General features: G+C 50.2%; 1 protein-coding gene across 2 annotated transcripts in view; it reads left to right on the forward strand.

Annotated features, from left to right (window-relative positions):
* Nucleotides 1-1,119: 1,119 nt before the first annotated feature.
* LOC149434650 (protein mono-ADP-ribosyltransferase PARP14-like) overlaps nt 1,120-26,903 on the forward strand; it is a 152,737-nt gene continuing 126,953 nt past the window's right edge. For both annotated transcript variants that reach the window (XM_089663557.1, XM_089663558.1), the window contains exons 1-7: nt 1,120-1,385; nt 2,379-2,512; nt 5,044-5,077; nt 9,284-9,487; nt 9,973-10,209; nt 16,811-17,254; nt 17,843-17,976. In XM_089663557.1, the coding sequence (XP_089519683.1) occupies nt 1,196-1,385; nt 2,379-2,512; nt 5,044-5,077; nt 9,284-9,487; nt 9,973-10,209; nt 16,811-17,254; nt 17,843-17,976 (1,377 nt within the window). In that variant the 5' untranslated portion in view covers nt 1,120-1,195. The remainder of the gene's footprint in view (nt 1,386-2,378; nt 2,513-5,043; nt 5,078-9,283; nt 9,488-9,972; nt 10,210-16,810; nt 17,255-17,842; nt 17,977-26,903) is intronic.

The raw sequence follows: 26,903 nt of genomic DNA on the forward strand, positions 1-26,903 counted from the left end.
ACGACGCGGGGTGACGCTGTGGGACGTACGGCGTGGGGTGACGCTGTGGGACGTACGGCGTGGGGTGACACCATGGGACGTACGGCGTGAGGTGACGCCATGGAACGTACGGCGTGGGGGTGACACCATGGGGCGTACGGTGTGGGGTGACGCCATGGAACGTACGGCGTGGGGTGACGCCATGGGACGTACGGCGTGTGGTGACGCCATGGGACGTACAGTGTGGGATGACACCATGGGATGTACGGTGTGGGGTGACACCATGGGACGTACGGTGTGGGGTGACACCATGGGACGTACGGTGTGGGGTGACACCATGGGATGTATGGTGTGGGGTGACACCATGGGACGTACGGTGTGGGGTGACACCATGGGACGTACGGTGTGGGGTGACACCATGGGACATGCGATGTGGGGTGACACCATGGGACGTACGGTGTGGGGTGACACCATGGGATGTATGGTGTGGGGTGACACCATGGGACGTACGGTGTGGGGTGACACCATGGGACGTACGGTGTGGGGTGACACCATGGGGCGTACGGTGTGGGGGGACGCCATGGGACGTACGGTGTGGGGGTGACACCATGGGACGTACGGTGTGGGGTGACACCATGGGACGTACGGTGTGGGGTGACACCATGGGACATGCGATGTGGGGTGACACCATGGGACGTACGGTGTGGGGTGACACCATGGGACATTCAGAGAACTGCCTTGTCTGTGTGTTGGGGAAGACTTCCCAGCATGCCGTGTAAATGGGTCCATCTGGTTTGTTGTTCTTGTCTGTATCCCAGAATATGTCGCCTTTTAGTTCCTCTTTCTTCTTTATCTGTAACTTGAAACTTTGTAACAAAAAATTTAGAAGAAACAATGTTTCTATTTCCTGTGTCTGATGATGAGGATTCTGTGTACTAATACTGAGAACTCCTCCGCCTGTCCATTGCACCCCTCCCCCCCCCAATGTACCATAATGAACAGCAAGTCCCAGCAATCCCTCATAGAAAGTCAATGCCGGCTGCAGGACTGACACGGAACCTTTCCTGGAACTCTCCATCAGAGTCATGTGACCTGAAGTAACATAAAAGAGAAACATATTGCAGAGTTTCTACAGAAATATTTGTGCCTCACCCAGAAAACACCTTCACTCCCCACTTGGCTGTACGACCTCACCTACCGCTAACCTACCCCCACCATGGGGGACAGCACGTACCTGCACCCTGTGGCCCTAACCTGGAGCCAGGGGCCACAGAAACTGAAAAACCTGAAGAATAAACTGCAACTGTATTTCGGGAGTAAAAGCAAATCAGACGGAGGAGAGTGTGAGATCCGAGACAGCGACTGCAGCCCGGGGTACATCACCATATACTTCAAGGAGGAGAAAGGTAGGTACCGGGGTGGGGGCATTATAATATACTACTAGAAGGAGGAGGCAGGTAAGTACTGAGGACTGGAGGGGATCCTCATACACTACAAGGAGGAGGCAGGTAAGTACTGAGGACTGGAGGGGATCCTCATACACTACATGGAGGGGGCAGGTAAGTATTGAGGACTGGAGGGGATCCTCATACACTACAAGGAGGGGGCAGGTAAGTACTGAGGACTGGAGGGGGATCCTCATACACTACAAGGAGGGGGCAGGTAAGTACTGAGGACTGGAGGGGATCCTCATACATTACAAGGAGGGGGCAGGTAAGTACCTAGGACTGGAGGGGATCCTCATACACTACAAGGAGGGGGCAGGTAAGTACTGAGGACTGGAGGGGGTCCTCATACACTACAAGGAGGGGGCAGGTAAGTACTGAGGACTGGAGGGGATCCTCATACACTACAAAGAGAAGGCAGGTAAGTACTGAGGAGTGGAGGGGATCCTCATACACTACAAGGAGGGGGCAGGTAAGTACTGAGGACTGGAGGGGATCCTCATACACTACAAGGAGGGGGCAGGTAAGTACTGAGGACTGGAGGGGATCCTCATACACTACAAGGAGGGGGCAGGTAAGTACTGAGGACTGGAGGGGATCCTCATACACTACAAGGAGGGGGCAGGTAAGTACTGAGGACTGGAGGGGATCCTCATACACTACAAGGAGGGGGCAGGTAAGTACTGAGGACTGGAGGAGATCCTCATACACTACAAGGAGGGGGCAGGTAAGTACTGAGGACTGGAGGGGGATCCTCATACACTACAAGGAGGGGGCAGGTAAGTACTGAGGACTGGAGGGGATCCTCATACACTACAAGGAGGGGCAGGTAAGTACTGAGGACTGGAGGGGATCCTCCAGGCAGGTAAGTACAGGGGGAATAGAGGAATGTAGGAAGGACAGGACTGTCTGGATGGTCCAATATACAATATCTGGGAATCTTCTCTATCGCAGCACGAGATCGGGTTCTGCAGAGGAAGGATCATGAACTGAAATTACCAGATGGAACGACATTACAGCTGGAAGTCCGATTACCGGAAGACACACAGAGTACAACGACCTCCCCACCCCCACAGGACAGAGCTGGGGTAAGTGTTGGGGTACGGGGGGGGAGGGGCTCACAGGGGTGCAGGGGGGAGGGGCTCACAGGGGGGGGGGAGGGGCTCACAGGGGTGCAGGTTTCAGTCTCGGCCGATGTTGATGCCACCTCCAGTCTCTGAGCTCACATCTTCCATATATATGAGAACTAAATGTCACCACATTGAGGACTTTTATGGCCCATGTATGGAAGGGGCTCATTCTGTATATCTGTCAGAGGGGGGAACTCCTCTCCTGGATGATGCTGAGCACATTGTGCACCAAACATCAGGCAACATCGATCGGGTCATCGGTTCAAATCCCAACCACGGCACCACCTGCCTGGAGTTTGCATGTTCTCCCTGTGTCTGTGTGGGTTTCCTCCAGTTCCTCCAGTTTTTTCCACATTCCAAACACATACTGGGAGGATAATTGGCTCTGGTCTAAATTGTCCCTAGTATGTGTATGTATGAATGTGAGTTAGGGACCTTAGACTGTACGCTCCTCGGGTTGAAGTGAAGCAGACATGCAGGAGGAAATTGTCCAATACTGAGGAGGAGAGCAGAGAGAGACGTGTTGCTTGAACCATGAATGGTAGAGGGGTCTTCTAGTGCCAGGAAGCAGAAGGATAGCTGGGACAGGGAGTAAACACGGAGAGGGAGCAGACAGAGCATCTGAGCATGCTCACTGAGGGTGTACACCTGACTGGGTATAAGAACCCTCCAGTACTTCTGGCAACAGACATGAAATGTTCTTTTTATATCATATAGTTCAGCTTTGTCCCGACCCTTCATACGAAGACAGATATGGGCCAGTCATAAATTGTCACTTTGTAGAAGATGGCGACACCATCGCAATGTAAATGTGAGTCGTCTTTAGTCTGATCCTTCATACATAAATCCCTCAGTGGATGGGTGGTGGACCCAACCCTCAGGAGTGCAATCTCAACTTCTATTAAGATATACTAGGCCCCTGAGAAGGTTCGAGGTTTGGTAAAGAAAAGTAGATATCTTGACCAGCCTTTTTCAACAAGGGTGCCCAGGCACAATGGGGTGCCTTCAAATGCCTAAAAAATGCCCAAAAAGTTGTATACAAGCCAGCGGGGTGGATAAATCCTGCCTTTTAGTTACAAAAAGCCAGAGGTCTTTATTGTCCACCGCTGCAGCCTTCCACCTGCTGGTGTCCTAACATCCAATGATGTCATCTGTTGATAAGGAAGACATCGGGCACAGCATCCTTGTTTGCCCGTCCCCTGCCCCTCTCCATCAGCACTGGGGTCACATTAGCTGAGTGAGGGAGAAGAGAAATATTGGATTGCTAGTCAGTACCAGTGTGCAAAGGTGTATTTGCTTTGGAAGAAAAAAAATCACATCTAATGTTGGGTGTCCTACGTGGTCTGATGTAGGTAAAACTGTTAATTTTGTTTTTTATATTTGTAATGCCTATGAAATGTGTCGGCCTTGGACCCTTTGTTTCTTGGGTCATTTTTACAATTAAGCATCGTTGCCCAAATGCCAGGAGCATGAGAAGTGACTGATGTCGTTTCTCTAGGCTAAAGAAACAGTCACAAGACATTAGACTGCTTAAAGCAAGATAAGAACTTGTTTGTGGGATTGAACGTGTTTATGACATCTAGAAATGTTACATTAGAAGATAAGAACTTGTTTAATGATGTCTACTTGCCTGAGAAGTTAGAAATGTTTAAGTTTAGGGTAGCTAAGAAGCTGATCTGAAGCAAAAATGTGACTCCTTAGATAACGTTGTTTTTTCAATATAGTGGCTGGGCGTGACTCTGTTATCCTTATGGAACCTTTCTGCTAGCTCCTCCTAGAGTGGGTATGGCGCCCGCCCACTTCAGGAAAGCAGCCGGAAAAGGGTTAAAAAGCAGAGAGTTTAAACGGGATCGATGGGAGCCTTCCTAGCAGCAGGAAATGCTCTGACACTGAGACTCTTGCCAAGGCTATATGGGCTCATCGATTGGTTGCGTTTACGGTTTCCCCGTGACCCCCTGTGCAGTATGATTCCGATGGGGTCTGTTCCTTCCCGTCTTCCCATAGCTTTGGTAATGTATTAATTCTATGCTGTGATGCTGTCCAATGATGTGTCTATTTCATGCTGTAATGCTCACATTATTATTGGTGTGTGATATTATGCAGATTGTGATGACTATAAGATATATCCTCCTGTGTGTCGTGTGATAATAAAAGTGGAGGTTCTGACAGTGCAAGAATATTGCAGTTGGATTCTGTTATTTCTTGGAGTGCTATGATGTGCCAGGGAAGGTGTTCATTTGGTAGAGGGTCTTTCACATGCTTAGAATAATTCATGGTGTAAATGCTGGTTAAAAGTACCTGTGTGACTACCTGTCTATTGTGTGTGTATATGACTTGCTTTTAGTTATTGCATCCAGCATTGCATTACAATATTTTAGAATGGGGTGCCTCGAGACGTGTATAATTGTAAAGGGTGCCTTGACTGAAGAAAGGCTGAGAATCACTGATCCAGATCTAATGTGATGATTGTATGTTTTTTTTTTTTGCAGGCTTGCAAAATTGAGAAGAGCCAGAAACTCCCAGGTAACTGAACAATATTGAATTTACAGGGGAGTGCATTCCAACCTATAAGCCTCCACAGGAAAGTGTCTATAGCAGCCTTTCTCCATCAGGGTTCCTCCAGAGGATGCCCAGGGTTCCTCCAGAGGATTCCAAGGATTCCTCCAGAAGTTGTCCAGGGTTCCTCCAGACGTTGCCCAGGGTTTTTCCAGAGGTTTCCCATGGTTCCTCCAGAAGTTGCCCAAGGTTCCTTTAGAGGTTGCTGGGGTTCCTTGACTTATGAACAGTGATGGATTGATCTCCTGGATGATGGTGCTCATATAATTCTGCCACCAACACAATTCATTCTTTCCACTGACCACCAGTTCAAGGAAGCCCTTCACCAATGTAGGATGGAAAATGTACCACGAAGCTGCAGCTATTATCAATATTAGAAGGGGGTTCCCCAAACCTGAATATTCTTTCAAGGGTTCTTCCATGGGAAAAAGGTTGAGGAAGGCTGTATTGTGGGTGCATACGAAATAAAGACAGTCCTCTGGAGGGTAATATGGTCCCCAAAACAAACACTGAGTAAAAAGGGCAATATGCAGTCAACACACTGGCACTTATGATAATGTACAGGAAATAAATATGTAAATGTCACAATACCCCATTGATAATAATGTGATAATTTGCTGCAATACCCAGGTGATAATAGCAGTACAAGGCAGCCCAGCATGCCTCATGAACCCCCAATCATTCCTTCCCTGTACTCAAGGAACTGTGAGAAGTGTGTGAGCCACTAAGCCCCTCTCCCTCCATATCATCTCTGTGGCCACATTGAGGTATTGGAGGAGACCAAAGGTCAATGCCACCATCTCTGTCTTCTCTACCTTGGAATATTGGGAAGTTATAAAATAAAAATGTGCATGGTTGTAGGCTGTGGGATGGGGGAAGGCCCAGGAGGTTAGCACCCAGAGGAACGGCATGGAGAGAAAGAGAGAGCGGTACACAGAGGCTGGTAGCGCCTGGCCACAGAGAGAGGCTTGGAGGCAAACGCAGTAAGCACAAGTAGCGGAGAAGTTCCCCAAGGAGCTTTGGCGACAATCCCCGTGCTGTCCTTCTTCCTCTGGAACCTTTTCCTACACTAAGCACACTCACCCTGTCAAGTGAGCTCCTGTCCCTAACCCCGCCACATGCAGAATGCGTGCCAGCTGCAGTGAGCCAGAGCTTTTTGTAAGCTCTTCCCTTACTAAAGATGGCCACAGAGGTCACCCGGGTAAAAGTGTCCAATCTGACAACAACCCACCTCATGATACATACAGAGACCTAAGAGAATGGATATTCCTCCAGTCCTCCACTCTCCCTGCAAGGTGGATGCAACAGCACCATCTGTGTAGGGAAGTCAACTTGCACCTGCCTACATGGCAAGCAAAGAACTTGCACATGCTCAGTAGCAATTTTATGGACTAATTATGTAAATTACAAATACACAAATAATTCTGTGTTTCCTTGTAGAAGAAGAATATTTTTTCTGGAATAGTGAAAGTGAAATTTTAATTTTTAGGGGGAGGCAGGATAGACTTCGCTAATGAGATTTCCAAGGATCCACTAAAGGTGGAAAGAGTAGGACAGATGTGGTAGAGAGTTCTAGAGAATGGAAGAGGCTTTGGAGATGTCCTCGAGATGGGTATGGAAGGAGGTGATGAGGGATCTAGTGACCCAGTAGGGTGGAACAAAGAGGATGGTTTGAGTGATATTTGGAGATGTGGCTGTAGCTTCGGGAAGTCTTTGTATGTTGTTCTTAGTAGTCTGAATTTTATTCATTGGGCAAAGGAAAGCCAGTGGAGGGATAGGCAGAGAGGAGAAGCCAACACTGAATGGTTGGTGAGGTGGATGACTGGCAGGAGCATTCATGATGGACTGAGGGTGGGATGGCTTGTGTAGAGGGAGGCCAGTAAGGAGGGAGCTGCAATAGTCAAGGTGAGAGATAACAGGTGAGCAGATTAGTATATTGCTGGTGGAGTTGGTTAGGAAGGGACGTATTTTGGAAGGTTATGGAGGTTAAGGTGGCAAGATTTCGGCATTGATTGAATGCGAGGCTGAAAGGAGAGGTCAGAGTCCAGGGTTACACTTGGCATCCTGGCATTAGAGAAGGGACTAATAGGTTTTGATTTTGATCTTCACGAAAATGTTGGGGGAGGGGGCAATTATCATGAGCTCAGTGTGTGGCCTCCATACTGATATGTCAGATTTGTGTGTCATCAGCATAGAGATGGTATTGAAATCCACACATTGTTATCACGTTTCATACACCATAGAATGTTATCACTCGTCCATGATTATCAGCAGTGGTCATGGTGCCCTTCAATATCTGCAAATTTCAAGCAAATGGGCAATATTTCAGAGCTGTCCACATATGGCCAGGGTGGTGGGAAGCGGGTTGGGGTAACAAATGTAGCACTACCCCCTCAAGGGTTGCTTAGTCATTTTTGGGTTCCTTGTCAATCTGGACCTCTTGTTGAAGGCCCAACCTCTGCTGACACCACCGTGCTCTTGTGACCAAAGTAAATGGCACCTGTAAGATGGACTCACACACAAGTCAGTATAGACCAATATGAACTTTATATTGGTTATACGTTCATCATAAAGCAACTCTCGCATTACTAACCTACTAAGCGACATATCGGCATGGATGTTACTCAATTTCCTCAAACTCAATCTTTCCAAAATGGAGCTCATACTATTCCCTCCATCCTGTGCCCCCTCCCCCGATTTCTCCATCAAGATCAACAATACAACCATCAGTCCTTCCCCTCATGCCAAGGTACTAGGTGTAATCCTAGACTCTCATCTGTCCTTTCAGTCCCAAATCCAACCACTGTCCAAGTCTTGTAGACTTCACCTCCGCAACATCTCCAAGATACATCCGTTCTTAACCTCTGAAACTACTAAGCAACTTATTCACTCCCTTGTTATATCTCGCCTTGACTATTGTAACTTCCTCCTCATTGGCTGTCCTCACCGCTGGCTATCCCCTCTTCGTTCTATCATGAATGCTGCTGCCAGACTCATCCACCTTACTAACCGTTCTGTATCTGCCACCCCTTTCTACCAATCCCTTCACTGCCCACCACTCAGTGTCCTCCACCCCTCTCTGCCAATCCCTCCACTGGTCCCCATTCAGTTTCCTCCCCCCCCCACTCTGCAAATCCCTCCACTGGCCTCCACTCAGTGTCCTCCATCCCTCTCTGCCAATCTCTCCACTGGCCTCCACTCAGTGTCCTCCACCCCTCTTTGCCAATCCCTCCACTGGCCTCCACTCAGTGTCCTCAACCCCTCTCTGCCAATCCCTCCACTGGCTTCCCATTGCCCAACAAATAAAATTCAAAACATTAAAAATAACATATAAAGCCATTTATAACTCTGGGGCTGAAAGGACAGATTGGAGTCTAGGATTACACCTAGTACCCTGGCGTGAGGGGTGTGACTGATGGTAGTGTTGTTGATCTTGATGGAGAAGTCGGTGGGGGGGGGGGGGGCGCACGGGCTGGGGGGAATACTACAAGCTCAGTTTTGGAAAGGTTGAGTTTGAGGAAGTGGAGTGACATCCATGCCAATATGTCATTTAGTAGGCTAGTGATATGATTGGAGACTGAAGGGGTGAGGTGAGGGGTAGACAGATAGATTTGTGCGTCGTCGAGAGATGGTAGTTGAAGCCGTGGCAGTTTATCAATTGGCCAAGGGAGAAGGTGTAGATAGAGAAGAGGAGGGGTCCGAGGACAGAACCTTGAGGGACCCCTACAGAGAAAGGGAGCAAAGGGGAGGTGGTGGCATTATAGGTAACACTGAAGGAGTGCTGCGATAGATAGGAGGAGAACCAGGAGAGAGCGGAGTCTCTGAGGCCAAGAGAGTGCAGTTTTTTGAGGAGGAGGGGGTGGTCAACCGTGTCAAGAGCCGCAGAGAGGTCAAGTATTGTATTGCAAGTAAAAACATTTCCATGGGTTCCACAAATGACAGGTAGAAAATGTACTTCCAGAAAAATAAAATAAACTGCCAACTGTTCTCATGGGAAACACAGACAAAGCTGAGAATGTTCTGGAGGAGGAAGGAGGACGTTACCACGACCCATGGCTGAGCTTTATATGTACATAATGGGAAGGATAACTATCGATGGTTGGAGATAGTTGGGACAGAGCAGTAATATGTCCATGTTTAATGCAGTTTTATAATTCCTTCCAATTTTTACAGGGAAACCAACTCCAGAGAAAAAAGAGGTGTCACCCAGCCACTCGTCCTCTCTGGTTCTGATTGAGAACATCCAGGACAGCCACAATCCTCAGATGTTAAACCTCCTGGTGGAGAATATCAGTGACAGATCCATGGACATGGACTTCTACATAGAGAGGATTCTGGAGATCCAAACTGCCGTCATCACCTTCACATGTGATATAGGTCAGACACCCAACAAAGACAACGATTTATGAACAACTCCATAACAACGAATCAAATTCCATGTTTTATCTTAGAGTTCTTCTTAGAGAGCAGAAGATGACATGTGATTGGTTGGTATGGGCTGTGGAAATATTTCTCTTTTTCCTCCGTTTTACATTAATCAGTGACTTGATGTGAGGGAAGTTGCAGGGCCAACATTTGGAGAAGGGCCCTCCTGTAAACTGCTCACTAATTCTTTAACACGCTAGACAGTCTTGTCCAGGCGTCCAAGTCTATTGATTAGATGGAGCTGGGAAGCAAAGGAAATACATACACCTTTTAATAAGAGATACAATGTAACAATTCTAGAGAACACTAGAGGGAATCAGCAAATAAATGTAACACAATAGTTCCATGATCTTTAAGCAAATGCCAGAATACTAGGGCTGGGCTGGGAATATACGTGTATCTACGTATTCACTGGGATGTGATGTCTCTATTCACAGATATTGCAGATTTCATTGAAAAATTCTCCGGTAGCCCAACAGTAAAAAAGCATAAACTAACAGCAAAGAGTCTGGAAGAAACCAGAAGTGTCCGAGTGGAGGGGATCCCCCCCAATACCCTGGAGGACATGCTCACACTTTACTTCGAGAGTACAAGGAACGGAGGAGGGAGTGTAGAAGATGTGAAGATGTTATCGGATGAAAGAGCCGCACTGGTCACATTTCACCAGGCAGGAGGTGAGAGGGATAGAGGTTGAGGGCACTGGGGGATGGTAATGTCTGAGGCAGGAAGGGGTAGACCTGATACTGTATATTATCACGCTCAGGGCCAGGACAAGGGGTGGGCGGGAGAGGCGGCTGCTCTAGGCACAATGGTTTGCTGTAGGGATGGGGATGCCTTCCTTCTGTTACAAGGCTGACAGGAGTAGTGACAGCGGCATCACCACTCCTGTCAGCCCAGCACTGGGAGTGGCAAAGGGAGAGCCAAGAGGCAGCACGGCTGTGTTCTCTCTCCCACTCCTTCCTACATCTTGTGGTTGGACCGCATTGCGAAAAACTGCACTTCCAGGTCGATGCAAAACCTGATCAGGAGCTGCACAGCGATTTTGACAATTGACAGCTGTGCATTGGATCCCCTAACCTTGTACATCATGAAAGGGGGGGAGGGGGTGCATTTTGGCATCTTTGCCCTGGGCACTGGATGACCATGTCCCGGCACTGGTCATGCTCTGCAAGAAATCAAGCACTGGCAGCAACGGCCACAGAGTTACACCTACTTACTGTATATTTAAGTGCTGAGCACATTCTTTTTTATTATTATTATTATATTATTATTATACAGTATTTATAAAGCGCCAATAGTTCGCTCAGCGCTGTACATTACAATGGGAGACAGAACATGTGACAGAACAATACCAATACAATATGATACACGAGGGGTTCGAGGGCCCTGCTCCTTCAAGCTTACAATCTAGGAGGGAGGGGATAGTGGTACAGGAGGAGATAGCTTTGGGGAATGAAGTGGTAGGAGGTCGGCAATTAGCAGGGGGTGGGGTAGGCTTCCCTGAAGAGGTGGGTTTTCAGGGTGATAACAGGTGATAGTCTGATGGATTGGGGTAGGGAGTTCCAGAGGATAGGTGATGTCCTGGAGAAATCCTGGAGGCAAGCACGGGAGGAGGAGACAAGGGAACTAGAGGGAAGGAGGTCTTGTGAGGAGCAGAGAGTGCATGTTGGGTGGTACTTGGATATTAGGTCAGTGATGTAGTTCGGGGCAGTATGATGGACAGCTTTGTATGTCAGTGTTAGGATTTTGAATTTGATCCGTTGCGCAATCGGAAGACAGTGGAGGGATTGGCAGAGAGGGGTGGAGGACACTGAGTGGAGGCCAGTGGAGAGATTGGCAGAGGGGGGTGCAGGACACTGAATGGAGGCCAGTGGAGGGATTGGCAGAGGGGGGTGGAGGCCAGTGGAGGGATTGGCGGAGGGGGGTGGAGGACACTGAGTGGAGGTCAGTGGAGGGATTGGCGGAGGGGGGTGGAGGACACTGAGTGGAGGCCAGTGGAGGGATTGGCAGAGGGGGGTGGCAGAAACAGAGCGGTTGCTGAGGTGAATGAGTCTGGAAGCCGTATTCAGGATGGACTGAAGCGGGGATAGCCTGTGGCGAGGCAGGCCAGTGAGGAAGGAGTTGCAGTAGTCGAGTCGTGATATGATGAGGGAGTGGATGAGCTGTTTAGTGGTTTCTGGGGTTAGGAACGTGCGGATTTTGGCGATGTTGCGGAGGTGGAGTCTGCATGAGTTTGTTAGCGATTGGACTTGGGGCTGGAAGGAAAGGTTGGAGTCCAGAATGACACCAAGTACTCTGGCCTGTAGGGCGGGCCTGATAGTGGCATTGATGGTCATGATGGAGAGGAGGGGGGGGGGGGTGCGGGCTGGGGGGGAAACTAGGAGCTCGGTTTTGGAGAGGTTCAGTTTAAGGAAGTGGAGCAACATCCAGTCTGATATGTTGTTTAGTAGGTTTGTGATTCGGACGGAGACAGAGGGGGTGAGGTGGAGGGTTGAGAGATAGATTTGTGTGTCATCGGCATAGAGGTGGTAGTTGAAGCCGTGAGAGTGTATGAGTTGGCCAAGGGAGGAAGTGTAGATGGAGAAGAGAAGGGGCCCGAGGACAGAGCCTTGAGGGACCCCAACAGAGAGGGGGAGTGAGGGGGAGGTGGTATCGTTATAGGTAACACTGAAGGAGCGTTGCGATAGGTAGGACAAGAGCCAGTAGAGAGCAGAATCTCTGAGGCCGAGGGAATGAAGTTTATTGAGGAGGAGGGGGTGGTTGACTTTGTCGAAGGCAGCGGAGAGGTTGAGGAGTAGGAGGACTGAGTAGTGGCTGTTAGCTTTGGCGGTTAGTAGGTCATTGGAGAGTTTGAGTAAGGCGGTTTCGGTGGAGTGTAGGGCGGTTTCGGTGGAGTGTAGGGGACGGAAGCCGGACTGTAGGGGATCGAGGAGGTTGTTGTCATTGAGGTGAGAGCTTAGGCGATTGTAGACTAAGCGCTCGAGGACTTTGGATGAGAATGGGAGCAGGGAGATGGGTCTGAGGTTGTTCGGGTCGTTGGGGTCCAGGGAGGGCTTTTTAAGTATGGGAGTGATGTGCACGTGCTTCAGAGGGGAGGGGAATGCGCCGGAAGAGAGGGAGAGATTAAAGATGTGGGTGAGGAAGCGCAGGATGGAGGGGGAGGGAGGTCGTAGGAGTTGTGAGGGGATAGGGTCGAGGGGGCAGGTGGTGAGGCGGGCATCAGAAAAGACCTTGGTGACCTCCTCGATGGTAGTAAAGTCGAAGGTGTGGAGTGTGGAGGGGGCTTCAGTGTGAGGAATGTTAGGTGGGGTGGAGGTCAGAACAGTGGTGAGGCCAAGGGAGAGGGGTGATGAGGGGGTAGCTGTGTGAAAGGCGATGGGTTTGGAGGGAGTTTGAGGAGCGGCCATGTCCTTGCGAATTGTGTCAATCTTGTGTCAATCTTTAAAGCGATTGGCAATCTCAAGGGCGGTGAGTGAGGTGCTGGGTGGAGGTGGGGGCGGAGAAAGTAGAGAGTTGAAGGTGGAGAAGTGTCGGCGAGGATTGGAGGAGAGGGCCTTGATGAGGGTCAAGAAGTAGGCTTGTTTGGCTGCGTGGAGGGAGGAGGTGTAGGTGTGGATGGCAGATTTGTAGCGGGTGAAGGCTTGTTGGGATTTGGTTTTGCGCCATAGTCGCTCCAGGGCACGACTGTGTCGTTTGAGGGTTTTGGTGTGATCAGTCTGCCAGGGCTGGAGCGGTTGGGGTCTGATGGTGCGTGTGGTTAAAGGCGCTAGTGAGTCAAGGGCTGTTGACAGCGCGTTGTTGTAGGCAGTCATAGCCAAGTCGGGGTAGGACAGGGGGAGGATGCTGTCGTGGAGTTGATCAGCTGCAGAGTGGAGGGGGGCAGGGTTCAGGTTGCGGAGGTTACGGATGGTAGTAGTGTGACATTTGGAGGGGTAGGCGTTGGAGGACGAGGAGATAGAGAAGGTAATAAGGTTGTGGTCCGAGAGAGGGAAGGGGGTGTTAGTGAGGTTGTGGAGAGCACAGAGGTGGGAGAAGACAAGGTCCACGACATTCCCGTCGGAGTGGGTGGTGAATTGTATGCACTGTGCAAGTGCAAAAGAGGAGGTTAAGTGGAGGAGATGGGATGAGGCCGGGTTGTCGATATTGACAGGGATGAGGAAATCCCCAAGGATGATGGTGGGTAGCTTGGAGCAAAGAAAGAAGGGTAACCAGGCGGAAAAGTCATCAAGGAAGCGGGATACAGGTACAGGAGGCCGGTAGATTATGGCAACCTTCAGGGGGGTTGGGGAGAATAGTCGGACGCAGTGGGCCTCGAAGGATGAGAAGGATAGGGAGGGGGGTTGGAAGGACTCGGAAGGTGCTCTGTGGTGACAGAAGCAGACCAACCCCACCACCTTTACGACCGTTGGGTCTGGGTGAGTGGGTCCAGATGAGATCACCATAGGAGAGTGCAGCAGGGGAGGTAGAGTCAGTGGCCCGGATCCAGGTTTCCGTGATCGCTAGGAGGTTGAGGGAGAGGGGAAACAAAGAGGTCGTGGATGGCGGTGAGCTTGTTGCACATCGATCGGGCATTTAGGAGTGCACACGAAAACGGGGGGGGGGGGGGTTGTTTTAGGGAGCAGAGGGACAGATACTAGGTTGAGGGGGTTGCGGCAGGATGTGGAAGTGGGAGGGTGCTGTGTGGGTGAGCGAGGTGGTGGAGGGCCAGGGTTCGGGGAGATGTCCCCCGCGGTTAGGGGGAGAAGGAGGATGAGAAATGTGGCATGGGAGCGGGATGTGCAGGAGCGTGTAAGTCTACCAGTGGAGGTGTTCGGGTCAGTGAGAAAGTGGAGTATTAGGAGGAGGTGGTGGGTGCCGTAGAGGGGCGAAGGAAGCAGTGAGGACACAATATACAGTTGTTTGGGAGGAGCAGAGGGATATAGAGAATAGATTTTGGGAACGGAGGAGAGGAATATGAGGAGGAATGGAAGAGGCATTTTTGGGAGGTGCACGGGGTGGCGGACAGGAGTGGTGGGAGGCTTGGCTGCCCATAGTCCAGCGTGTAGTGGCGTATCTCGTCGCTGTGTCTTCCAGTAGCTGGAGTTTAGGGAAGTAGGGAGAGGGGATCGGGGGTGGATGGATGGTTGCCAGGGACGCTTGATTAAAGACAGTCTGGCGTGCAGTGGGGTTTCACGTTATGGTGTCTTACACCTAGGGTTCGAGTCTTTAGGTCAGGTTGAACTGGGGTCGGTGTGAGTGGTCTCAGGGTGATCGGGTCAGGAGCATTGTGCGGTTGTTTCCTGTCTTGCAGGGGTGGCTCTTGGTGCTGGCGGAGAGGGCCAGGGAGCCCGCTGGGGTATCCATGAGGTGTGCCGCTGCGCGAGAGCCTTCTGCACTGTTGTGGTCCCCTCTTGGTGCTGGTGATATTCCCTAATGGTGCAGGCAGGACAGGAGCTGGCGGCTTTCCCTCTGAGTGTAGGCAGGAAACATGGGAGCAGGAGCAGGAGGTAGGGGCTCTCCCTCCCTGTGGCGGTGGCTTTCCTGGGTACCTGTGTTGGTGGAGGTGGTAGTGATGGCAGCTTCGGTGGGGGTGATGGCTGCTTACCCCACTGGAGAGAGCAGCGGTGTGGCGGCGTCTCGGTTCGCTGGGTGGCCTGGAGTGGCCTCTGGGCCGAGGCTGGGTGCCGGCTGCTGGCTGGGTGCTGGCTGTTGCAGGGTGCTGGGTGGCCTGGAGTGGCCCCTGGGCCAAGGCAGGGTGTTGGTTGCTGGTCGTTGCAGGGTGCTGGGTGGCCTGGAGTTAGCCACTGGGCTGAGGCTGGGTGCCAGGTACTGGTAGCTGGGTGCCAATAGCTGGGTGCCGGTTGCTGCAGGGTGCTGGGTGGCCTGGGATGGACCCAGGGCCGATGGGGAGGGCCCTAGGGAGGCAGGCAGGTCAGCGGGGTCAGGGGGTGGAGCGGCGGCGATCCGGGCCGATGACCGGTGTTCCGTGTTGGCCGCGGCAAAATTGAGGCTGCGGAGGCCGCAGGTTACGGAGCTGGGTGCCGGTTGCTGTAGGGTGCTGGGTGGCCTGGGATGGACCTAGGGCTGATGGGGAGGGCCCCAGGAAGGCAGGCAGGTCAGCAGGGGGCGGAGTGGCGGCGATCCGGGCCGATGGCCGGCGTTCCGGGTCGGCCGTGGCAAAAATTGAGGCAGCGGCTTCGGTAGGCCGCAAGTCCCGGAGGTCCGGGATTTGGCCAAAAATGACCCAGCGCCCCTTCCTGGGTGCTTGTCGGGGGCCGCAGGGTTGTGGGGGCCCCACCAGGGTCCGCTGCCGCCTGGATGGCAGCAGATTGGGACTTTGGGCTCAGGAGCTCTCCCTCACATGTCTGCTCCTGTCGCCATTTTGGTTGTTTAAAAAAAACAAAAAACATTATTCGGAAGCCATAGCTGTACTTTATGTTCCTTTTCTCTTTAACTTCCCCAGAACATCACTGCAAAGGACACCTAAATCTCCAGCAGCCTAACCTCCCAGAAGTGCTATGGTAAAGGCTAGAGAGAAAACGGAGAGGCTTCATTGTATTAGACTTTGTATTACTATTCCAAAACTTTACTAAAAGCTTCACCAATACAAAAAAGCCGATATTTTCCACCTTCTTCATTTTCAGCTTGTTTTGGTACAAAAATGATACTATAGAGCCGGGTCTCCAAGATTTCTAAGCAAAGGGCCAGTTTGCTGTCCTTCAGACTTTAGAGGGGCCAGACTGTGGCCATGGGGAGTAGAAAATGTCCCGTCATCAGTGAGAGTAAACAATGCTCCATCATCTGTACCATTGCTCCCCTTCATTGGTGTCATTGGGAGGAATTGTGCCCCTTCGTTGATTACAGTGGGGGGAATTATGCCTCATTATTGGTAACAATAATATCTCCCCAAGGACTGGATAAAAGCAAGCAAAGAGCCCCAGTTTGGAGACCTCTACAACAGAGCAGTCGTTGTCAACCTTTCTGCTCCAGAGAAAAGCCCCTTACTTTGGTTAACACCCTTGCAGTCATTGAAAAATATCATTGGCGTCATGAAGCTGGCTCTGTCAGGTGGCGTTGGACCCGGAACTAGGCAGGCATCATGGAATGTGAGTTTAATCAGCCAAAGTTCATGGAACCCCTAGCAGCCTCTCAAGGAGCCCTAGTTGAGAATGACTGATATGAAATAATAATCGTATTATATGTGTTGCCAAGAGGGCTAACACTACTTCTGATGTATCCCTGATTATTGCTGCCTCTCTTATCCTCTAACAAGCATTTTATTTCTTTTTATTGCAGTTCTGAGGACGGTGATGACAAAGCAGCATGTGCTAGACAATGAGACAATATCTGTGTACCCATATTACCCATCCATTGGTCATTGCTTGTATGGGAAGGAAGGCCCTCATATGGAAATACCTGATTCAGTAGAAATCCCCATCAGTCCACATATACTGGCATTGATTTTGAAGGATGAACAGATAAAACTAAATGTTGAAAAAGAAATGTCCGATGTTTACTGTGATATCACTTGGCCAAATGTAGACCACCCCACTCCTGTCATCAAACTGTCTTTACCCAGGAACCTCTCCAGTCATCTCCGAACCTTGGCAAAGATAGTTCCAACATGGAGCGATAACGTCCACAAAAAGTTTAAATCTTTTATTTCTAAGTATAAGGCTGCAGAGTGTGACCTGAAGCCACCGGTGTGGGAAGACATCAAAGAAAAGATGTCTACCTCAGGTAGGTACTGGGGTGGGGGCATTATAACATACTACTAGAAGGAGGAGACAGGTTAGTACCGAGGATTGCAGGGGGTCCTCATACACTATAAAGAGGAGGCAGGTAAGTACTGAGGGCTGGAGGGGGATCCTCATACACTACAAGGAGGAGGAATGTAAGCACTGAGACATGGAGGGGGATCCTCATACACTACAAGGAGGGAGCAGGTAAGTACTGAGGACTGGAGGGGATCCTCATACACTACAAGGAGGAGGAATGTAAGTACTGAGACATGGAGGGGGATCCTCATACACTACAAGGAGGGGGCAGGTAAGTACTGAGGACTCAAGAGGGATCCTCATACACTACAAGGAGGAGGCAGGTAAGTACTGATGACTGGAGGGGATCCTCATACACTACAAGGAGGAGGCAGGTAAGTACTGAGGACTGGAAGGGATCCTCATACACTACAAGGAGGGGGCAGGTAAGTACTGAGGACTGGAGGGGATCCTCCAGGCAGGTAAGTACAGGGGGAATAGAGGAATGTAGGAAGGACAGGACTGTCTGGATGGTCCAATATACAATATCTGGGAATCTTCTCTATCGCAGCACGAGATCGGGTTCTGCAGAGGAAGGATCATGAACTGAAATTACCAGATGGAACGACATTACAGCTGGAAGTCCGATTACCGGAAGACACACAGAGTACAACGACCTCCCCACCCCCACAGGAAAAACCTGAGGTAAGTGTTGGGGTACCGGGGGGAGGCTCACAGGGGTGCAGGGGGGGGCTCACAGGGGTGCAGGGGGGGCTCACAGGGGTGCAGGGTTTCAGTCTCGGCCGATGTTGATGCCACCTCCGGTCTCTGAGCTCACATCTTCCATATATATGAGAACTAAATGTCACCACATTGAAGACTTTTATGGCCCATGTATGGAAGGGGCTCATTCTGTATATCTGTCAGAGGGGGGCACTCCTCTCCTGGATGATGCTGAGCACATTGTGCACCAAACATCAGGCAACATCAATTGGTTCAAATCCCAACCACGGCACCACCTGCCTGGAGTTTGCATGTTCTCCCTGTGTCTGCATGGGTTTCCTCTGGTTACTCCAGTTTCCTCCCACACTCCAAAAGACATACTGGGGGGATAATTTGCTCTGGTCTAAATTGAGCCTTCTATGTGTATGTATGAAAGTGAGTTAGGGACCTTAGATTGTACGCTCCTCGAGGGCGGGGACCGATGTGAATGTACAATATATTATTATTATTATTATTATTACTACGAGTTTATATAGCGCCAAAGGGTTTGCTCAGCGCTGTACAATAGGGGGGGACAATACATGGCACAGTACAACAAAGACAGACAGCGTACGAGGGGTAAGAGGGCCCTACTCTTACGAGCTTACAATCTAGGAGGGAGGGGGTAAAGGTACAGTAGGAAGTGGCTGGGGGGGATGAAGTGGTAGGAGGAATGAGGGAGGATGGCCGTTAGGTGAGGGTGGGGTAGGCTTCCCTGAAGAGATGGGTTTTGAGGGAGCGCCTGAATGTGAATAGAGAAGGCGACAGTCTGATGGATTGGGGCAGTGAGTTCCAGAGGATGGGGGAGGACCTGGAGAAGTCCTGCAGTCGTGCATGGGAGGAGGAGACCAGGGAGCAGGATAGAAGGAGGTCCTGTGAGGAGCGAAGGGTACGGGTAGGGTGGTACTTGGTGATCAGGTTGGTGAGGTAGTCAGGGGCAGTGTTGTGAACGGCTTTGTAGGTCAGGGTAAGGAGTTTAAATTTGATGCGTTGGGCAATAGGGAGCCAGTGGAGGGAGAGGCAGAGGGGGGTGGCAGAGGTGGAGCGGGTGGTAAGGTGGATGAGTCTGGCAGCTGAGTTCAGGATGGTCTGGAGCGGGGAGAGCCTGCACTTGGGTAGGCCAGTGAGGAGGGAGTTGCAGTAGTCAAGGCGTGAGATGATGAGGGAGTGTACTAGAAGTTTGGTGGTGTCTGGGGTGAGGAAGGAGCGGATCTTGGCAATGTTGCGAAGATGGAGCCTGCATGTGTTTGTGAGTGATTTGACATGCGGTTGGAGGGAGAGGTTCGCGTCAAGAATGACGCCAAGGACTTTGGCTTGCGGGGCGGAAGTGATAGTGGAGTTGTTGGTGATGATGGATAGGATGGGGGGGGGGGTGTGGGCAGGGGGAAAGACAAGAAGCTCGGTTTTGGAGAGGTTAATCTTGAGGAAATGTAGCGACATCCAGTCTGAGATGTCATTTAGGAGGTGAGTGATGCGGGCAGAGATAGTGGGGGTGAGGTGAGGGGTGGAGAGGTAGATTTGGGTGTCGTCAGCATAGAGGTGATAGTTGAAGCCGTGAGATTGTATGAGTTTGCCCAGGGAGGAGGTGTAGATGGAGAAGAGAAGGGGTCCAAGGACAGAGCCTTGGGGGACCCCAACAGAGAGGGGGAGGGAGGGGGAGGTGGCACCATTGTAGGTGACACTGAAGGAGCGTCGGGATAGGTAGGATGAGAACCAAGAGAGAGCAGCATCTCCGATGCCAAGGGAGAGTAGTTTATTAAGAAGGAGGGGGTGGTCAACTGTGTCGAAGGCCGCAGAGAGGTCCAGGAGAAGGAGGACAGAGTAGTCGCCCTTGGCTTTGGCGTTGAGTAGGTCGTTAGTGATTTTGAGGAGGGCGGTTTCAGTGGAGTGTAGGGGACGGAAGCCGGACTGTAGAGGGTCAAGGAGGTTATTGTCAGTAAGGTGGGAGCTTATATATACATGTATACTGCTGTGTGAATTATTGAAGTGAAGCAGACATGCAGGAGGAAATTGTCCAATACTGAGGAGGAGAGCAGAGAGAGACGTGTTGCCTGAACCTTGAATGGTAGAGGGGTCTTCTAGTGCCAGGAAGCAGAAGGATAGTTGGGACATGGAGTGAACACGGAGAGGGAGCAGACAGAGCATCTGAGCATGCTCACTGAGGGTGTACACCTGACTGGGTATAAGAACCCTCCAGTACTTCTGGCAACAGACAAGAAATGTTCTTTTTATATCATATAGTTCAGCTTTGTCCCGACCCTTCATACGAAGACAGATATGGGCCAGTCATAAATTGTCACTTTGTAGAAGATGGCGACACCATCGCAATGTAAATTTGAGTCGTCTTTAGTCTGATCCTTCATACATAAATCCCTCAGTGGATGGGTGGTGGACCCAACCCTCAGGAGTGCAATCTCAACTTCTATTAAGATATACTAGACCCCTGAGAAGGCTCAAGGTTTGGGAAATAAAAGTAGATATCTTGACCAGCCTTTTTCAACAAGGGTGCCCAGGCACAATGGGGTCCCTTCAGGTTTCTTCCGCGGGCCTTGGAAAAATGCCTAAAAAATGCCCAAAAAATTGTATACAAGCCAGCGGGTTGGATAAATCCTGCCTTTTAGTTACAAAAAAACAGAGGTCTTTATTGTCCATCGCTGCAGCCTTCCACCTGCTGGTGTCCTAACAACCAATGATGTCATCTGTTGATAAGGAAGACATCGGGCACAGCATCCTTGTTTGCCCGTCCCCTGCCCCTCTCCATCAGCACTGGGGTCACATTAGCTGAGTGAGGGAGAAGAGAAATATTGGATTGGTAGTCAGTACCAGTGTGCAAAGGTGTATTTGCTTTGGAAGAAAAAAAAAAATCACATCCAATGTTGGGTGTCCTTCGTGGTCTGATGTAGGTAAAACTGTTAATTTTGTTTTTTATATTTGTAATGCCTATGAAATGTGTCGGCCTTGGACCCTTTGTTTCTTGGATCATTTTTACAATTAAGCATCGTTGCCCAAATGCCAGGAGCATGAGAAGTGACTGATGTCATTTCTCTAGGCCAAAGGAACAGAGTTTCAAGACATTAGACTGCTTAAAGCAAGATAAGAACTTGTTTGTGGGATTGAACGTGTTTATGACATCTAGAAATGTTACATTAGAAGATAAGTTGTTTAAAGATGTCTACTTGCCTGAGAAGTTAGAAATTTGTAAGTTTAGGGTAGATAAGAAGCTGATCTGATCTGTGACTCCTTAGATAGTGTTGTTTATTCAATATAGTGGCTAGGCATTATCATTACGGAACCTTTCTGCTAGCTCTTCCTAGAGTGGGTGTGGCGCCCGCCCACTTCGAGAAAGCTGCCAAGAAAAAGGGTTGAAAAACTGAGAGTTTAAAAGAGATCGATGGGAGCCTTCCTAGCAGCTCTGACACTGGGACTCTTGCCAAGGCTATATGGGCTCATTGATTGGTCACTTTGTGCACTATGGTTCCGATGGGGTCTGTTCCTTCCCGTCTTCCCATAACTTTGGTAATGTATTAATTCTATGCTGTGACGCTGTCCAATGATGTGTCTATTTCATGCTGTAATGCTCACATTATTATTGGTGTGTGTTATTATGCAGATTGTGATGACTAGAGATGAGCGAATCGAACATGGCGAAGTGGAATTCGTTTCGAATATTGGGAAATATTCGATTCGCGCCGAATCCGAAAATTAGCCAACTTCGGATGCACGAATCGAATTTTCCCAAAAATGGCGGCGACATGTGTGGCGACGGAGCGGGGATCTCTGGGAAGGCGCGCAGACAAGGTGCGCTGACCCATAATGCATTCGTTCATGACATGTGATCGCATTAGCCAATCAGCAGCCAGCCAGCCAGCACTGTGTAATGGTGGAGCTATAAATTGCGGCCATCTTACAATTCTCCATTAGCCTCCAGTCATTCAAGAGAGACAGACCTGTCTGTATTAGGGACAGAGTTAGGGCCAGAGAGACTTTAGGGCCACAGAATCATTACTTAGGGACACAGAATCGTTACTTAGGGACACAGAATCGTTACTCAGGGACACAGAATTGTTAATCAGGGACACAGAATTGTTACTCAGGGACAGACACAGAATTGTTACTGAGGGACACAGAATTGTTACTGAGGGACACAGAATTGTTACTGAGGGACACAGAATTGTTACTCAGGGACACAGAATTGTTACTCAGGGACAGACACAGAATTGTTACTGAGGGACACAGAATTGTTACTGAGGGACACAGAATTGTTACTGATGGACACAGAACTGTTACAGAGGGACACAGAATTGTTACTCAGGGACACAGAATTGTTACTCAGGGACAGACACAGAATTGTTACTGAGGGACACAGAATTGTTACTCAGGGACACAGAATTGTTACTCAGGGACACAGAATTGTTACTCAGGGACAGACACAGAATTGTTACTGAGGGACACAGAATTGTTACTGAGGGACACAGAATTGTTACTGAGGGACACAGAATTGTTACTCATGGACACAGAATTGTTACTCAGGGACACAGAATTGTTACTCAGGGACAGACACAGAATTGTTACTGAGGGACACAGAATTGTTACTGAGGGACACAGAATTGTTACTCAGGGACACAGAATTGTTACTCAGGGACAGACACAGAATTGTTACTGAGGGACACAGAATTGTTACTGAGGGACACAGAATTGTTACTCAGGGACACAGAATTGTTACTCAGGGACAGACACAGAATTGTTACTGAGGGACACAGAATTGTTACTGAGGGACACAGAATTGTTACTCAGGGACACGGAATTGTTACTCAGGGACAGACACAGAATTGTTACTGAGGGACACAGAATTGTTACTGAGGGACACAGAATTGTTACTGAGGGACAGACGCAGAATTGTTACTGAGGGACACAGAATTGTTTCTGAGGGACACAGAATTGTTACTCAGGGACACAGAATTGTTACTCAGGGACAGACACAGAATTGTTACTGAGGGACACAGAATTGTTACTGAGGGACACAGAATTGTTACTGAGGGACAGACACAGAATTGTTACTGAGGGACACAGAATTGTTACTGAGGGACACAGAATTGTTACTGAGGGACACAGAATTGTTACTCAGGGACACAGAATTGTTACTCAGGGACAGACACAGAATTGTTACTGAGGGACACAGAATTGTTACTGAGGGACACAGAATTGTTACTCAGGGACACAGAATTGTTACTCAGGGACAGACACAGAATTGTTACTGAGGGACACAGAATTGTTACTGAGGGACACAGAATTGTTACTCAGGGACACAGAATTGTTACTCAGGGACACAGAATTGTTACTGAGGGACAGACACAGAATTGTTACTGAGGGACACAGAATTGTTACTGAGGGACACAGAATTGTTACTAAGGGACACAGAATTGTTACTCAGGGACAGACACAGAATTGTTACTGAGGGACACAGAATTGTTACTGAGGGACACAGAATTGTTACTCAGGGACACAGAATTGTTACTCAGGGACACAGAATTGTTACTCAGGGACACAAAATTGTTACTCAGGGACACAGAATTGTTACTGAGGGAAACAGAATTGTTACTCAGGGACACAGAATTGTTACTCAGGGACATAGAATTGTTACTCAGGGACAGACACAGAATTGTTACTGAGGGACAGACACAGAATTGTTACTGAGGGACACAGAATTGTTACTGAGGGACAGACACAGAATTGTTTCTGAGGGACACAGAATTGTTACTGAGGGACACAGAATTGTTACTCAGGGACACAGAATTGTTACTCAGGGACACAGAATTGTTACTCAGGGACAGACACAGAATTGTTACTGAGGGACACAGAATTGTTACTGAGGGACACAGAATTGTTACTCAGGGACACAGAATTGTTACTCAGGGACACAGAATTGTTACTCAGGGACAGACACAGAATTGTTACTGAGGTACACAGAATTGTTACTGAGGGACACGGAATTGTTACTGAGGGACACAGAATTGTTACTGAGGGACACAGAATTGTTACTGAGGGACAGACAGAATTGTTACTGAGGGACACAGAATTGTTACTGAGGGACACAGAATTGTTACTCAGGGAAACAGAATTGTTACTCGGGGACACAGAATTGTTACTCAGGGACAGACACAGAATTGTTACTGAGGGACACAGAATTGTTACTCAGGGACAGACACAGAATTGTTACTCAGGGACACAGAATTGTTACTCAGGGACACAGAATTGTTACTGAGGGACACAGAATCGTTACTGAGGGACACAGAATTGTTACTCAGGGACACAGAATTGTTACTCAGGGACACAGAATTGTTACTGAGGGACACAGAATCGTTACTGAGGGACACAAAATTGTTACTCAGGGACACAGAATCGTTGAAATAAAGAGTATGTCAGACAACATGCAGAGGAGTGGCAGAGGAGGCAATGTTTCAGGAGCGAGCAGACGTGGCAGCAGAGGAAGGGGTCGAGGCAGCACTAGTCGCAGCCAGAGGCCAGTGCTCCCGGTGTCATCCAGCGGTCCTGTCTCCACCGACAACCCTGCCGTCATCGATTGGTTGGCTCGGTCGTCTTCCTCTTCCCAGGTCACCTCTGACACCTACAGCCAACGGTCGGTGGGTATGTCAGACACAACCGTTAGTTGGCATGGCCCGGGAGCAAGCCCACTGAAATCAAGTGTCCTCTACCTGCCCCTGTCCTTTGCTGTTCCCTCACCAAGCGAAGTATCGCATGCTGTGGGCTCAGCCCCACTGTACAGTGAGGAAGAGCTAACAGAGGGCGGTCAGGAACGGGGGGAGACATCCGCCTCTTCAGCAGCCAGGCGAAGAAGTACTGGCGAGGTGAGTGGCTCGGTAGTCGGTCTAGAGACAGGTCTGTCTCCTGACCCACACGCAGCCGAGGGGGCTAGTAGTGAGGCGGAGACCCTAATTGATGATGATGAGGCTGATCGCACTTGGCAGCCTCGTCGTCATCAGGCTATTGCTTCCGCATCATCAGGAGAAGAGGGTGCCAGCTTGGCAGCGAGCAAAACAGTCGGTGGGTTGCCCAGGAGGCAGCAGGGTCGCAGCAGTGTCAGTGGAGGCAAACGGCAACGGAGTAGAGCACCAGCTCCACTGCAGCCTACCACCACGGCCAGTAGTGGTGCCGGTGTGCACGGAGGAAGTAGCAGTCAGCCAGTGAGGAGTAGCGGGGGCAAAGTTTCCTACTCGGCGGTGTGGCAATTTTTCGTCAAACCGCCCGAGGAAGTAAACGTAGCCGTATGTCGACTATGTGGCCAGAAAGTCAAGCGTGGCCAGGGGGCCCATGTCTCCATCGCCACACTCTGCCATGTGCCACTTTCAGGTCTCCTCACACTGCTGGTGGGTTCCATTTTGTCATAGGGTGCTGGCAGATTACGGGCCTCCCATTGCTGCTGCCAGGCCCGTAATCTGCCATGGGCCCCTGTACCGCCTCCTCATGCTGCTGCCAGGTCCAGAGTGTGTTATGGGCCCCTGTACGGCCTCCCATTGCTGCTGTCTCCATCGCCACACTCTGCCATGTGCCACTTTCAGGGCTCCTCACACTGCTGGTGGGTTCCATTTTGTCATAGGGTGCTGGCAGATTACAGGCCTCCCATTGCTGCTGCCAGGCCCGTAATCTGTCATGGGCCCCTGTACCGCCTCCTCATGCTGCTGCCAGGTCCAGAGTGTGTCATGGGTCCCTGTACGGCCTCCCATTGCTGCTGTCTCCATCGCCACACTGTGCCATGTGCCACTTCCAGGTCTCCTCACACTGCTGGTGGGTTCCATTTTGTCATAGGGTGCTGGCAGATTACGGGCCTCCCATTGCTGCTGCCAGGCCCGTAATCTGCCATGGGCCCCTGTACCGCCTCCTCATGCTGCTGCCAGGTCCAGAGTGTCTCATGGGTCCCTGTACGGCCTCCCATTGCTGCTGTCTCCATCGCCACACTCTGCTATGTGCCACTTTCAGGTCTCCTCACACTGCTGGTGGGTTCCATTTTGTCATAGGGTGCTGGCAGATTACGGGCCTCCCATTGCTGCTGCCAGGCCCGTAATCTGCCATGGGCCCCCGTACCGCCTCCTCATGCTGCTGCCAGGTCCAGAGTGTCTCATGGGTCCCTGTACGGCCTCCCATTGCTGCTGTCTCCATCGCCACACTGTGCCATGTGCCACTTTCAGGTCTCCTCACACTGCTGGTGGGTTCCATTTTGTCATAGGGTGCTGGCAGATTACGGGCCTTCCATTGCTGCTGCCAGGCCCGTAATCTGCCATGGTCCCCCGTACCGCCTCCTCATGCTGCTGCCAGGTCCAGAGTGTCTCATGGGTCCCTGTACGGCCTCCCATTGCTGCTGTCTCCATCGCCACACTCTGCCATGTGCCACTTTCAGGTCTCCTCACACTGCTGGTGGGTTCCATTTTGTTATAGGGTGCTGTATGGCCTCCCATTGCTGCTGCCTCCACCGCCACACTGTGGCTCCACACTCTGGTTTTGGCCCCGTGACTGCCCAAATGAGTGAAGTGTGTGGTGATTCTAAGATCGACGGCACTCATCTGCATGTCATACTGACTGACAGTATTATTTCTCTTCCCCAGCAGACTCCAAGGGCATTTAAATTAAAGGTACAGTGTTCTGCACTAATATAAAGGCTCTCTGAAGCCTAGAAACACCCTTTTTATAAGTTAAATTCGCAGCGAATATATTCGACTCGAATTGAATTTATTCTGCGAATTCGCTGAATCAGCCGAATCGAATTTTTGAATACTTCGCTCATCTCTAGTGATGACTATAAGATATATCCTCCTGTGTGTTGTGTGATAATAAAAGTGGAGGTTCTGACAGCGCAA

This window comes from Staurois parvus, unplaced genomic scaffold (assembly GCF_062004578.1).
Source record: "Staurois parvus isolate SC_StPar_1 unplaced genomic scaffold, SC_StPar_1.0 ptg001719l, whole genome shotgun sequence".
Classification (NCBI taxonomy): Eukaryota; Metazoa; Chordata; class Amphibia; order Anura; family Ranidae; genus Staurois; species Staurois parvus.